The sequence below is a fragment of the Amaranthus tricolor genome, chromosome 1, assembly GCF_026212465.1.
Source record: "Amaranthus tricolor cultivar Red isolate AtriRed21 chromosome 1, ASM2621246v1, whole genome shotgun sequence".
Lineage (NCBI taxonomy): Eukaryota > Viridiplantae > Streptophyta > Magnoliopsida > Caryophyllales > Amaranthaceae > Amaranthus > Amaranthus tricolor.
In genome coordinates, this window is record NC_080047.1 from 41,717,922 (window position 1) to 41,731,945 (window position 14,024).

At 31.9% G+C, this 14,024-nt stretch overlaps 1 protein-coding gene across 1 annotated transcript; it reads right to left on the minus strand.

The window, feature by feature from the left end:
* Positions 1-5,926: 5,926 nt before the first annotated feature.
* LOC130823345 (40S ribosomal protein S2-4-like) lies at positions 5,927-8,509 on the minus strand. The gene is made up of 2 exons (XM_057687965.1): positions 7,766-8,509; positions 5,927-6,292 (listed from the first exon to the last, which is right to left on the minus strand). The coding sequence occupies exons 1-2, from the start codon at positions 8,417-8,419 to the stop codon at positions 6,131-6,133; spliced, it is 816 nt and encodes a 271-aa protein (XP_057543948.1). The 5' UTR covers positions 8,420-8,509; the 3' UTR covers positions 5,927-6,130.
* Positions 8,510-14,024: the final 5,515 nt, after the last annotated feature.

Sequence of the window (14,024 nt, forward strand, 5' to 3'; positions counted from 1 at the left end):
CATTTTTAATGTTGTATTATTGTTTTAGAAACAATTTTGATTAGAGTGTAGTTTGGTATTGAGTTAATGTTTGCCTCTATGGTTGATTTAAGGCAAGTTATTATCCAGCTAGTCTTGGTCGAGACGGTCTTAATATGAGACAACCCATCTACCTCCCAGCTCAATCTATACTAACAGTTTAAAAAAAAAAAGAAAAAGAGGAAATATAAAACTGCTATTTTTGAAAACGTTATTCACGAAATTTGATTTCAAAACCACCAAACATCAACTCGACATTTAGGAAACAAAATTAAAAAGATTTGCACATTTAATTATTTACAAAATCACTGAAATTCTTCAAGAAATCATTAAAAAAATCGACTGTTCATCTTCAAAACTCTAAAACATCTCCTTAATGGAGGATTTAATGAATGAATTTGACATGGTGCAGATTTGCATATTCAATTATTTACAAGTCTCTGAAAATCTTCAAGAAATTAACAAGAAAATCGGCTTTTCATCTGTAAAACTCCAAAAATCTCTCTAATAGAGGATTTAATGAATAAATTCGACATGAAAATGACATTACAAACATTACGAAGAGATGCATATGAGGATTTAATGTCAATTTATAAATCACAATTTTGATTCTAATATATTCAATTTGAACTCAAGGTGTTACAATAACTCTATTCAATTTGAATACTTATCTTTAAATCGATAATTAAAAATTATAAGTTCAAAATTGAGTTAGATTATAAAACATCAATTGTTAATTTATGTGTCACAATTTTACTATTAACATATTAAATTTAAACTAAATGCTATACAATATGTCTATTCAATTTGAATACTTGTTTTTAAAACGATAATTAAAGGTTATAAGTTCAAAATTGAATTAGATTATAAAACATTATTGTCAAATTATATGTCATAATTTAACTATTAACATATTCAATTTGAACTAAAACCTATACAATATCTTTATAGACTTTGAATACTTATTTATAAAACAATAATTGAAGCTTATACATTCAAAATCAAGTTAAATTATAAAATATCAATTGTCAATTTATATATCGTAATTTAACTATTAACATATTTAATTTGGACTATTTACACACACACACACATATATATATGAACATGTTTAACAAAATGTCAAGACTCGGCAATCTTCAATCCTAAATTATTGTAATCTTCAATTATAAAAATCAGCAATCATAAAAGAGGAAAAAACACAAATGATAAGAATCAAGAAAGGAAATAAAATGAAGAAGGAAAAAAGAGAAAGAAATGGCAATAATCAAGAAAGGACATAAAATGGAAAAGAAAAGAAGATAAGTTTTAATTATGGAAGTAAAAAAAATGAGGAAAAGAGAATGAGATTGTTACACGCACTTTCATGGGCTGGCCCATGAATGAGACGTTCTCATCCAATTTGTGATTATTATCAAGAATTCACAAATCACAATGTTCTCTAGCAAAATCATTATGCATGTCATACATATGATGAGAATGTTAATTGGAACTTGGAAGAGATACTCTAAATCCCAACTCCTACTTTAGGTGGTTTGATCTTAACATAACTAAAATTGAAAGCGCTTTTCGTATCCATATCAAATAATTATTTGTACAACTATGCCATACCTAGCTACTTGAATTAAACAATAAATTTGAGGATGAAATATTAAAAGAAAAAAAGTAAATTTATATTAAAATATTGATAAACAAAGCAATTCGAGAAGTTTAAGATCTCCTAAAATGAGTAAAACCCATCCCACAAAGTGTTTTATAATTTTTATGATAATAATGACTACCCTAATTCCTCTTATTTATAAGCTACCTAACTTATTCCCCAAGTCTTTCCTGATATGACAATTATTATTTTACCCCTTCGTAAGCTCAATATTAGGTCATTGCAATACTGACCGCCTGAAGTTCCACCTTGCCCTCAAGGTGGATAAAAATTAGCTTGGCTTGATGGAGAAATAATATTCTGTGATGAGTCGGCTTGGATAAATAATAGGAATATTCGGTCTGAAAAATATTTAAGGGCTTCACAAAAAATGGTGAGCGAAATTGAAAGATAAATGGGTTCAAGCTTAAAAATGGAGTGTATATGTTTTGGGATGGGCTAAAATCATTGAAGTTTTCTGGATTTAGAATGGCTTGGGCCACCCTTAGAGTGAAATTCAGAAACCAAACAAGGAGAATTTGAAAAAACTAAGACAATTAGACAACTTATTTCCCAAAATAAGCTCCGTGAAAACTTATTTCCCAAAATAAGCGTCCGTACATCCAGACCAGTGCTTTGGATAAGTCGCTGTTACTAACAGCGAAAGAAGGAAAAAAAAATAAAAAATTAAAAGGCCTAAGTCGCTGTTACTAACAGCGACTTAGGCCTTTTAAATTTTTCAGATTTCTTCTTCCTCTTCATTCCAGTTCACGACAATTTGCTTTAACAATACACCTCACAAGTTCTCCTTCGTTTTTCCTCCATTAAAATCACATTCAATCCTTCAACTAAAGTCATCAAATTCGAAGTTGGTACCACTAATTAGTTGTATAATCTTCCTACATCGAATTAAGGTATTTTTATTTATATTATTATTGTTATTATAATTATTATTATTTAGGTTATTATAATAATAATAATAATAATAATAATAATAATTATTATTATTATTATTATTATTATTATTTAAATAAAAGTAAATTGAAAAATAAATTAATTAAACAAAAGAAATTTTATAAGTCGAAATTCAAAAAAAAAAAAATAAAAAAAAATAAAAAAGTCGCACAAAACGTGCGACTCGACCGTGTGACTGTTTTTTTTTTATTATTATTATTATTATTATTATTATTGTTTTTATAATTATTTTTATTATTATTATTATTATTATTATTATTATTATTATTATTATTATTATTATTATTATTGTGGTTGTTATTATTATTATTATTAAATTATTATTTTTGTTTTAATTATTATATTTAATTTATATTTTTAAATGTTATTATTATTATTATTATTATTATTATTATTATTATTATTATTATTATTTAAATAAAAGTAACTTAAAAAATAAATTAATTCAACAAAAGAAATTTTATAAGTCTAAATTATAAAACAAAAAAAAATTATGTCCGCCTCCGCCGGTCTTCTCCCGGACGCCAAACAGCCGCCCAAAGTTGTCGGCGAGACCTTGCACCGCCACTCTAAATTCACTCTCTTCCTTCTTATTTCCCTCTCTCTCTCCTTCAATCTCAGATTTTATGCCCGCCTCCGCCGGTCTACACCAATCTCCGATCATCCACCAGAAATTTTCGGTCAGACAATCCCCCTCACCGGTCAACCTAAGTTGATTTCCTGCTCCCTTATTTTTCTTTTCTTTTCTCAGTCGTGTCTCGCACCCATCTACTGCCACCACCGCCATATTCCAAGTGCCCCCACATTTTTCGCCCATTCTCACCCCGCATTTTCCGACATCGACTCCTTGACAGTTACCGATCCCCCCTCTATACGCCTTATCTGTTTTCTCATTGTTCTGGCGCCGGCCAGGGCCTCCCTCGGATCCACAACATAACTGACCCACAATCTCCCAATCTCTCTAACTACCGGTCTTATTTTCGCTGCCAAGCTTCTCTCCTTTGGGCTCAACGGAATCCGGCCAGTCCCTGCCCTTTTCTTTCTTACCTTTTTCTTTTTGATGTTTTTCTTCATGAATCTTTTTATTGTGTACAGCTGCCTCGACTACCGACCACTCTGCTCTATGCCCTTTTCTCCGACAGCCTCTATTGACTCCTTACATGTTTCCTCTTCTTCCTTTCTTGTTTCTCTAGTTCTTTCCTTGTACTTCGCTTTTTCACCAAGTTCTGTGAGTTGAGCCTCAGATTTTCAACTCAGATCTGGTAATTGAAGTGGTATTTGAGCCTCTGTTAATTGAACTTCTCCTTTTTCTTGGTCTCCATCCTTGTCTCGCAGCTCTTGAACATTTACATCATCTTCATCCTCAACATTTTCGGCTTCAACTGTCATTTTATGGTTTACCATTAATTCATCCTTCATCCCTTGATTGAAGATGAGCATTGAACACTCCATGTGGCTACCATCATGACCTGAAAGTTCTGTTTCCTCTAATTGTTCATCACAAAACTCACATATTCCTTTTCCCCATTTTTCATAAATCTCCCTTGTAGAAGTCGGTTTGAATGAGTAAATGTATTTTGGACAGCCCTTTCTAGCATCTCTAAGGGAGTGATTTCAGCCCCAAAACCTCAAAAAAAGCATCAAGATCAGTCACCTCAGTATTTTCTAGATTTGTACATCTCCGGCGAGTTTTTGGTCTCCGGAATCGTTGCTATGACCTAGCTACTTGAATTAAACAGTAATTTTAAGAATGAAATATTAAAAGGACAAAAGTAAAATTATATTATAATATTGATGAACAAAGAAAGATTAAAACCCTAGAAATTGTAAAAGAAAATATAGATCAAACAATTGGAGAAACTTGAAATCTCCTAAAATGAGTAAACCTTATCCCACAAGTGTAGAACAATTTTCATGATAATAATGACTCCCCTAATGTCTCCCCTAATACCTCTTATTTATAATAAGCTACCTAACTTATTCCCCAAGTCTTTTCTAATATGACAATTACTATTTTACCTCTTCGTAAGCTCAATATCAGGTAATTAAACCGCAAATCGAGCATCGTCTTAATTAAAGCAAATATTACATTTGTCAAGATTATAAGCTAATTGATACAAATACAGTGTGAAAGGTTAAGGCTCTTACAAAGGACATGCATGAGCAAAACAATGCATTGGACTTAACACCTACGCCAAATGCACATGGGACACAACGAACCTCCATGGATACTTCTTAACAATCAATCATGGACTCAAGAGCATGTGACAAGACCAAGGGAACCCAGCACACTACAAAATTCAGCATCAAAGACATGGAAGAACAGACAGATTCCAAAAGCAGAGCAACAGAGCTGTCTGCCAAACAGCTGACCTTGGTGAACCGCTTGAACACAGACCGGAGACACTTGGACCGGGAGGAAGGCTGGAATGGCATCTCACCACATGGGCCAAGCCACCAAGGGCCAAGAATACTACTAATAGTCCACCAGGAAGCCTGTGGACTACGCTAAAGGAAGGCCAGTCAGCAGATTGTAAAGATCAGAAATCTGACTAAGTATGGAGCTTTCTGATTTGTATTCTGTTTGTTAGTTATCCACGTGTATTAGCTATATTGCATTGTAACGGCTAGTTCTAAACTCCCAAGCCTATATATACATGGGCTCTCATTGTAAGAAACACGTTGAATATTGTTTTGATCATCAATAATACTGATGTATTTTTTCAGAAAAGGATTTTCTGAGTTTTGAAGTTTGTTTGCAAACTTCATCAAGGGTTGTGGAGTAACCTTTGGCCGGAGGGAGGACAAATTACGGAGTGATTTAGAATCTCAAAGGCACCCTGCAATCAAGGCCTGGAAGTTCTTGTATTGTACATATCGTTCGAGTAGTTAGAAAGTGCAATCAAGGCACTCCGTTCACCCACATCAGAAAACCAAGAAGAGTCTTCTTGTTCTGTTTGAGTGAGTCTGAGTGTTGTTTGATGAATGTTTGAGTGTCTGAGTGTTTCAATGATTAAAGTAGTGAAGCCATTTTAATCTTTGTATTGCAAAGAACATTTCCCGCCCTTAAACATGCATCACTGGTCATCTCCTTTCCTAAACCCGATAATCAAAAGAAAAATGTACTAATCAATGTATTCTATCATCCAAAATAAACCATACATCCTTCTCTACAACAAATCAACAAAGAAAAGAGTACACAAAGGTCTAAAGGAAGACAATGCAATCCGATTCCTCATTTAACCTAGGTCTACAAGTAGTTATCAACTTATCATGCATTGAAAATATGAATAATTTTATAAAGCTGACAATAGGGAACAATAATAGCAAATGAGAATCAAACCATTACTAGTTTGTCCATAATAAACACTAAAGGAGTAGCATTTATATGAAACTGACAGAGAAAATAGTCTCCAGCAAAAAACCAAAACTGCATTGTTGTTCTCTCATAACCATGAACATAATAACATTAAACCTAAAGACATTGATAACTTATACTTAAGCTTCAACCCTTTCAACATCTTCAATCAAAGTAAGTTTGCCCATTGGCTTAGCAAGGTAATCGGTGTGCTCCTGGAATGGAGACTTGGTGAAGCGGGTCTCCTTCCACAAATCAGGGGTCAAGAAACCATAAGTCTTCATCAAACAATCAAAGGTTGCCTACAAAAATCAGAATTCAACAATGTTGTTAATCAATTTTTGCGAACATACATTCATCTACAACAGATATAGCTAAAAAATCTACCCGATTTTAGAGCAAAACGAACTTTTAGAGTATAATTTAGTTTGACACAACAAAAAGTTCAAGAGCAAAACAAGCGTTTACGATTCAATAAGACACCCAAATTCAAGAGAAAACCAAGCTCGTAACTCCTTACCCATTTTTGACAAAATCAAGCTACCCTAATTTAAGAGCAACACAAGCTTGTATGTCTTGGTTTAAAATGCACATAATTAAGAGCAAAACAAACTTTTAGAGTATGATTTCATTTGACACAACAAAATTCAAGAACAAAACGAGCTTGTTTTAATGGACTCGTCCAATTTAAAGAGAAACTCAAGCTTGTTACTCCTTGCCCATTTTTGACACATTCAAGCTACCCTAATTTTTAAGAGCAACTGAGATGAGCTAGTATGACTCCATTTGGAATGCCCATATTTAAGGGCAAAACAAACTTGCAGAATACAATTTAGTTTGTCAAAACCAAATTTTGAGAGCAAAATGAGGTTATATGATTCAAATTATAATATCCAATTGAAGAAAACACAAGAGTGATATAATACAATTTGACACATCAAAATTAGGCAAAAAACTGGGAGAGAGGACAAGAGAGACTGAAAGAGAGCGCATCAACATGAAATTTGGTCATATGCTTTAGTCAATACTAAATAGCTTAACATAACATCATCAATGATAAAATATAACAAAAAGATGCCATCAAAAAAGTTTATTCTAAGCTGAAATTAATCATTTTGGTCTCAGATTGACATTCGATCATTACTAATGAAAGATTATGTACTTCATCCATAGAACTCATTCTTGACATATGATACTAGTTATTACCAATTACAGGTTGTGTATACCATTACCATCCAAAGAACTGAGATCTAATCATTAATTTTCTTTTAAAAACAAAAGAATCTCGTTACATTTGATAAGGAGCAAACAAAAAACAATATGATTTTCAATACAAAACACGTCTAGCGAGGATTAGTGCAGACTAATTAGATGACTTACCGGCTAAAAAACTTTACCACTAATTAGAGAAGAAGGTATGATTATAATGATTAATTTATTTTGTTTATTTATCCATTTACAAGAACAATCTCTTCCTCCGCGTGCCAAAATGGTGATTTGCAAGTACAAAAATCATCATATCAATAATATTCACATCCATCTTTATATCAATAGAAATATCCAATTATCATAGCCAGGAAAGCTTCATATCAACCAAAAATCATCATCATAAGAATAATATTCATATTGAATATCGACCTACATGTATATAACTTATCCAATTGCACAAAGTAACCATCAATTAATCTCACATATGATATACAGATCAAACAAACAATAAATCAACAATTCATGTAATAAATCTCAAACGTAAAAAAAATGGAAAGGAAATATACCTTGACAAAATTACCAAGAGTCTTGGTAGATCCACGAGAAGATGTAAATACATCTTCAATACCAGCAAATTGAAGAACCTTCTTAGGAACCCTAGCAGCAACAATACCAGCACCACGAGGAGCAGGAACCATCCTAACAGTAACAGACCCACATTTCCCGGTTACCTTACAAGGGACAGTATGTGGTTTCCCAATCTTGTTCCCCCAAAAACCTCTCCTTACAGGAATCACACTCAATTTAGCCAATATAATAGCTCCACGAATAGCAGTTGCAACTTCTTTAGAACACTTAACACCCAAACCGACATGACCATTTCCATCTCCCACAACAACAAAGGCCTTGAATCGGGTCCTTTGTCCAGCACGTGTCTGTTTCTGCACGGGCATAATCTTCATAACCTCATCTTTGAGACTTCCGGTTAATTCATCAATGATCTGGTGTTCTTTGATGGGAAGCGAATGAAGGTAAATTTGTTCAAGAGATGTGATTCTCTTGTCCTTTACAAGACGGCCTAGTTTTGTGACTGGTACCCATTTCTCTTCTTCCTCTCTTCTTCCTCCCCTTCGGCGACCTCTTCCACGGTCACCACCGCGACCGCCACGGGATCCAAATCCACGACCAAATCCTCCACGGTCGCCGCCTCTTTCCGCCATTGTTGATGGTTTGAAAGTAGAAGGAATTAGGGTTAGAGATTGAGAATTCGCTTCTCTGCTTTAATGTAGGGAGGCGATGAGAGATAAAAGTAAGTAAAAGTGCTTTATATGAAGTATAAGGGTTTGGAAGTAGGGTTTTTTAAGTGAACATGGGTTTGGGCTTATTTTTCATTTGGACCATCTTGACGGGAGGTCGTGTTGGAAATTTAGGGATGGGCCGGATGGCAATCAGCTCATCTCGTAAAAGATCGTCTCACCATGAGATGAAATGGTCTCACAATAAGATCATCTTATTTAAGAATAATGGAAAATTTCCATGGTAATTATTAGAGAATTGGTACTTTACTTGTGTTATCACAGTGGGATGTGTCTCATACATCGATTAAATAGTCTAATTAATAGAAATTATGGGAATATAAACGCTGTATTTTGAATTCGTCTTTAAAAGATGGTCTCTCAGAAGAATAGTTGTTTGCTTTTTATTTTTTTGGTATCAGCAGACCTGCAACCACTAGCTTTTTGTACAGTATTTTACTGCGAATTTAGGATCTAAACTCTGTGAGAATACAATCAATATAAATGATACAACAAATTTTTATTTCAAATTTGTGATTCACTAAATTTGCTTGTATATGTTCAACAATTTTCTACTGGCTAATGTCACTCGAATTGGCCTCGATGGCAAGAGTTTAAAGTAGAGAGAATAAATTATTATAATGTATTTACATCCTTGCTTTTAGAGGTTTGATTTTCATCACTAAACGTGTTTGTATATGTTCAACAATTAGTATAAATTATTGATTGATTATTGATTATACTTTTTTACAAGTATGGTAGTACAATAGTTTAGTGAGAGCATAATATATTTGCATCCTTGCTTTAGAGGTTTGATTTTCATCACCTTCTTTTAAACTTTTAATTTTTTTAATGACAATGTGTAATATCCCAGATTTAGCTTGAAAAAGGATTGATAGACTACTCATATCAACAAAGTGCATCTTTTTTTCTAGGGAGCCCATTTGCTAAGAACTCCACAGTTAAGCGTACTTGGTGGGGAGCAATCTTAGGATGGGTGACCTCTTGGGAAGTGTTCCCGGGTACGCGCGAGTGAGGCCAAAGTGCGCTGGAAAGACTTGTGTTGGTTTGTGGGGCCAGTTTAGTCTCCTTAGTAGTCACCAGCAGTCCGAGGGGCCGACATGTTACACAATGCCCTCACTTGCGGGCTCAAGAGCCAGCTGAGTTCGCCTATAATTTTACACTAGCATTCGTGACCCTAGTTGACAAAAAATCATGAATAAGATTGACTCAACCCATATGATTAGGAGGTGGCCTTTTTGATCTCTCTAAAAAGATCAACGTAAAGGACTAGATGTGTTTAATGGAACATGCAACACCATCTTTAACGGGCTTGGCTAAGCCACATCATCTAAGAATATTAACGAGACATATTGAATCGGGTCAACATCAAGTTTAAAACTAGCTAGGTATGTCTATTAAGAGGATCAATAGTTCACACATTCTCAAAAGTTGTTGAATAACGTGAATCCGTAAGTATATCTATTACAAGAATCAGTAGCTCACAAATTTTCATTCAAGACGGTCTCATCATAGACAATTTTAAATTGAATTAAATAACTCAATTAAATAAATTAAAGCACTTACTTTCGTATTTAGAATCGTATTTAGAATATTGTGATAAATTTTTTAGTGTTCAACATTATTTTTAATGTTAAAATTAAAACACTAAATATCAAAATATTATTTTTTTTTATTTTTTATTTTTTATTTTTTAACTTTGAGCTTCTTAAATGTATCTACTCACCTCGAACGGACTAATTGGTTCGGCATAGTCATAGGTTTTAGAATTTTTTCTAAATTTGGTATTGATTTAAGGTTCTAAATTTACTATATAGTAAGAGTCAATGATTATAAAATCAATTAAACCCAATTTTTGCAAATTTTAATACCATTTTAGATCTAAAATTTGACCAATTTTTTTTAGATCTAAAAATAGAAATGGTGAAATACGAACTAAACAACACAACTGTAAATCAAGATTTACTTAAAACTCATTTTGACCCTAAACTATTTTTACATGATGAATCTAGGTCCAACCTATAATTTTAAGTTATGGTCTAAATTTGCTCAAAATAAATAAATCTGAATTTAGTTGGATTTAATTTAAAACTACTAATAATAATTCATAATTTAAAATATTACTTTATATACATTATACTGTTTTAAGAGATTGTATTTCTTGCCCAATGTATTGAAACTTTTCTGACATTAGAGTAATATGCAATATTAAATTAACAAATGACCTTGACAAATTACAAAAACTATAAAGTTTGGGGTCAAAATTTAGCAAATGTTACAAATTACAATAGACAAAAACTAGTTACGTGCAATCATGTTGAACTTTAATTGATAATCTAAAATTTGCAATTGGTCACTATTTCTAATTGCCCATAGAAAGGCCATCATAAGAAAGACGAAGTCTTAGTAAATAACAATAATTTGTAAAGTTAATAAATCATCCTTATGCGGTAGAATTTGACAGGATGAGAGTTTTGTGAATTTTTATTTTATTATTATTATTTTTGTCTTTTTATAGTGATTTTCAAATCAAGGTTATTGATTAGAAACTATTGCATCCAAAAGGTGCATTGGCCATTGCTTTATTGTCTTTACATCATCATCATATCTATTATCCAAGTTATTTTCTTTCTGCTACTTTGAGAAAAAATCAGTAAATAAAAAAAAAACTCTCACATATTCAAATCAGATTGTTTGTCAAGTATTAGTAAGTACTACTAATACTAATAAAAATTTAAAAATTGCTATAAGCTTAAATCTTTGATTATAATTATGTAATCATAAGCGAACATAAAATAAACTATAAAATTAAATTATATTCACCTTTTATTTGAAGTATAATATTTAACCCTATAAATGAGAGAACGAAGCCGGCCTAAATAGTAGTATAAAATGGTCTGCATATGTAACGAATCAATTTAATTAAATGACTCAGAGTATGCCCAAGTTTCCTTCCTAAGGAGTATCCATAAAATATAATATAAAACTCTATCAAAGACAAGAATGGTAAAAACAGAAAAGCACATTATACGTACTCTTTCAACGGATCAAAGATTAGAATTATACACATTTGGGTAATGTCAATAGCAAACAAACAAATTTTGGGAGGGTGAAAAGTTTCTGAACACTGTAAAAATTTAATAACTCAGCTGGAGCGACTCATTGGGGGTCTCATTCAATAACTGAACAACAACATGTGATACTCGGTCTATACTCAAAAATTGACACAGTTATATATTATATAAAAATTACAAAATTATAAGTTCATTTAAATTATGTGGATAATATTAAATAAGGGTTGAAATGTAAATGGAAATTAAAAAATGTTAAAAAAATCATTGTTGTTAATAGAAGAAATAAACTAAAATAAAAAAGTATGACAATCTCTTAGAAACAGATCGATTTCGAAATTAACACAGTTAGGAATGATAACGGGTTGAATCTAGACCGCGTCCAGATGGACCCGGATCCAGATATGTTTTCAGAGGCAAGATCCAGATCCGTAGGTTTGAAATTTCAAGACCCAAATCTGGATCCAGCTTAATTTTTCTTATTTGATGAATTTTTGATTGTATTGAGATTACGATAAAGTTATATTAATTAACTAATGATAATAATATATATAACTATGCAATCTATTATCCAAAATAACATTATACAACTTAATATTATCTTGAAAATACCCACACTTATATGAATCTATTTTAATAAATAAGACAAATACAAATAAAAAGAAATGCTGACCGACGAAGTAATTTCAAAACATGAGTACTCCTATAATGAAGTCTCATGAATAACACAATTGACTACACAAACCAATGTTATTAGTATTATAAACTTACAAATGGAGGGATTCGGCATGGGTACTTTATGTTTATTAAGTAAATCAGATTGTAATCTATTATTCTAAAGGTTTTTTTTTTAAAAAAAAAAAGGGGTCCTAATGATTTACGGGTCCGGATTCGGGTATTTTTTTAGACCCGGATCCAAATCCGTCATTTAAAATGGATCTAAATTCGACCCAAATCCAATGGGTCTAAAATTTTAGGACCCAGAAAACGGACATGGATCTATGGATTCAAGTTGGGTCCAAAATCCATTGTCATCGTTAAACACAGTTGTATATTGCATAAAAAATAAAAATTTAAAAATTATGAGCCCATTTAAATTATATGGATAATATTAGACAAGAGTTAAAATGTGAACTAATTAAAATGTGAACGAGAATTTAAAAATATTAAAGCATTATAATATAATAAAAAAATAAACTAAAATAAAAATGTGAGAGTTAAAATGTGAACGAGAATTTAAAAAATAAAATAACACAATCTGTTGGGAACAAACCATCTAATACTTTAAACAACCAACACTACACTTTCTGTGGTGAATGACTTGAGCATAGAAATTAGGGAGTTGCATAGCTCATTGTTTGGTGGGTATGTCATGAATAACTTTCCAAATAAAGAATACCTTAAGGAAGCTTTTCATTTTGACCATAGATTATGCTTTTTTATCATTTTGTTCTTCACAAAGAAAAGATACCGCTACTATACTGTAGTAGACTCATAGGGATGGCAAACAATATAACTCCTACCATTGCTTATAAGAAGCTTTTACTTGCAAAAAACCATTATTGACATTTATAATATAATTGATATGAATTTTTGTCATGATCTATAAGGAAATGGTAGTAATATAAATCACTTATATGTAGTTCTAGACATGGGCACGAGTAGGAATGGTCATGGGTCTGCTCATGACCGATACAACACCACTAATAGTCAAGTATAGCACGACTCACCAATTGGTACAATGGGTCATGGATGTATCGCATGCACAATTTTTTTTAGATCGCACGACATATCTAATATCACGTGGCTTGCAGTTAGTGGCCCACTATTTTACAACTTGGCATAGCTCACACGACACATGTGCTCTTGTTTGAAGGTGCACGACATGATGGTTATTGTGTATGATTTGTATGGTATGATCCTTTGTTGTACATAATTTGTTATGACACGACTCGCTAGACACGAAAATCACTCTAGCACGACCTACAAAAATTAAATACAACACAAATTTCATATCTATACAACCGAAACACATAAATTCGTTTAAAATAAAATAATACACCATAATTTTTAATATTCTAATCGATAACAATTCAATTTCCCATATGTTTGTATACATTACAAGTTATCCAAAAATCACCTCAAGTATTCTCTCAAATTTCAAGGCATACATGGCTTTTATTAATTTCAATTACTCAAGTAGATGACCTACTCTAATTTATTACTAGTCTTAGTATCTTTATTTTGCACCTAATTTGTTCAATTTTTTGTCTGTCTAATAAAATTTGATTGATTATTTCTATTTTTGATTCTTACTCTTTTTTTTAAAAAAAAAATTTCATTCACTTATTTAACTTATGTTTTCTTTTTATTTACACATTTCACTCATTTCTCCATAAAATACTAATTTATCTTCTTTTTTTTTTTTCTAATTTTCT

What these genes read in the sequence shown, in the direction of transcription:
- LOC130823345 (XM_057687965.1), bottom strand. Translation starts at nt 8,419, where the DNA reads ATGGCGGAAAGAGGCGGCGACCGTGGAGGATTTGGTCGTGGATTTGGA. An exon ending in CTCTTGGTAATTTTGTCAAG is followed by an intron (nt 6,293 to 7,765) that starts GTATATTTCCTT and finishes TGATTTTTGTAG; the next exon opens with GCAACCTTTGATTGTTTGAT.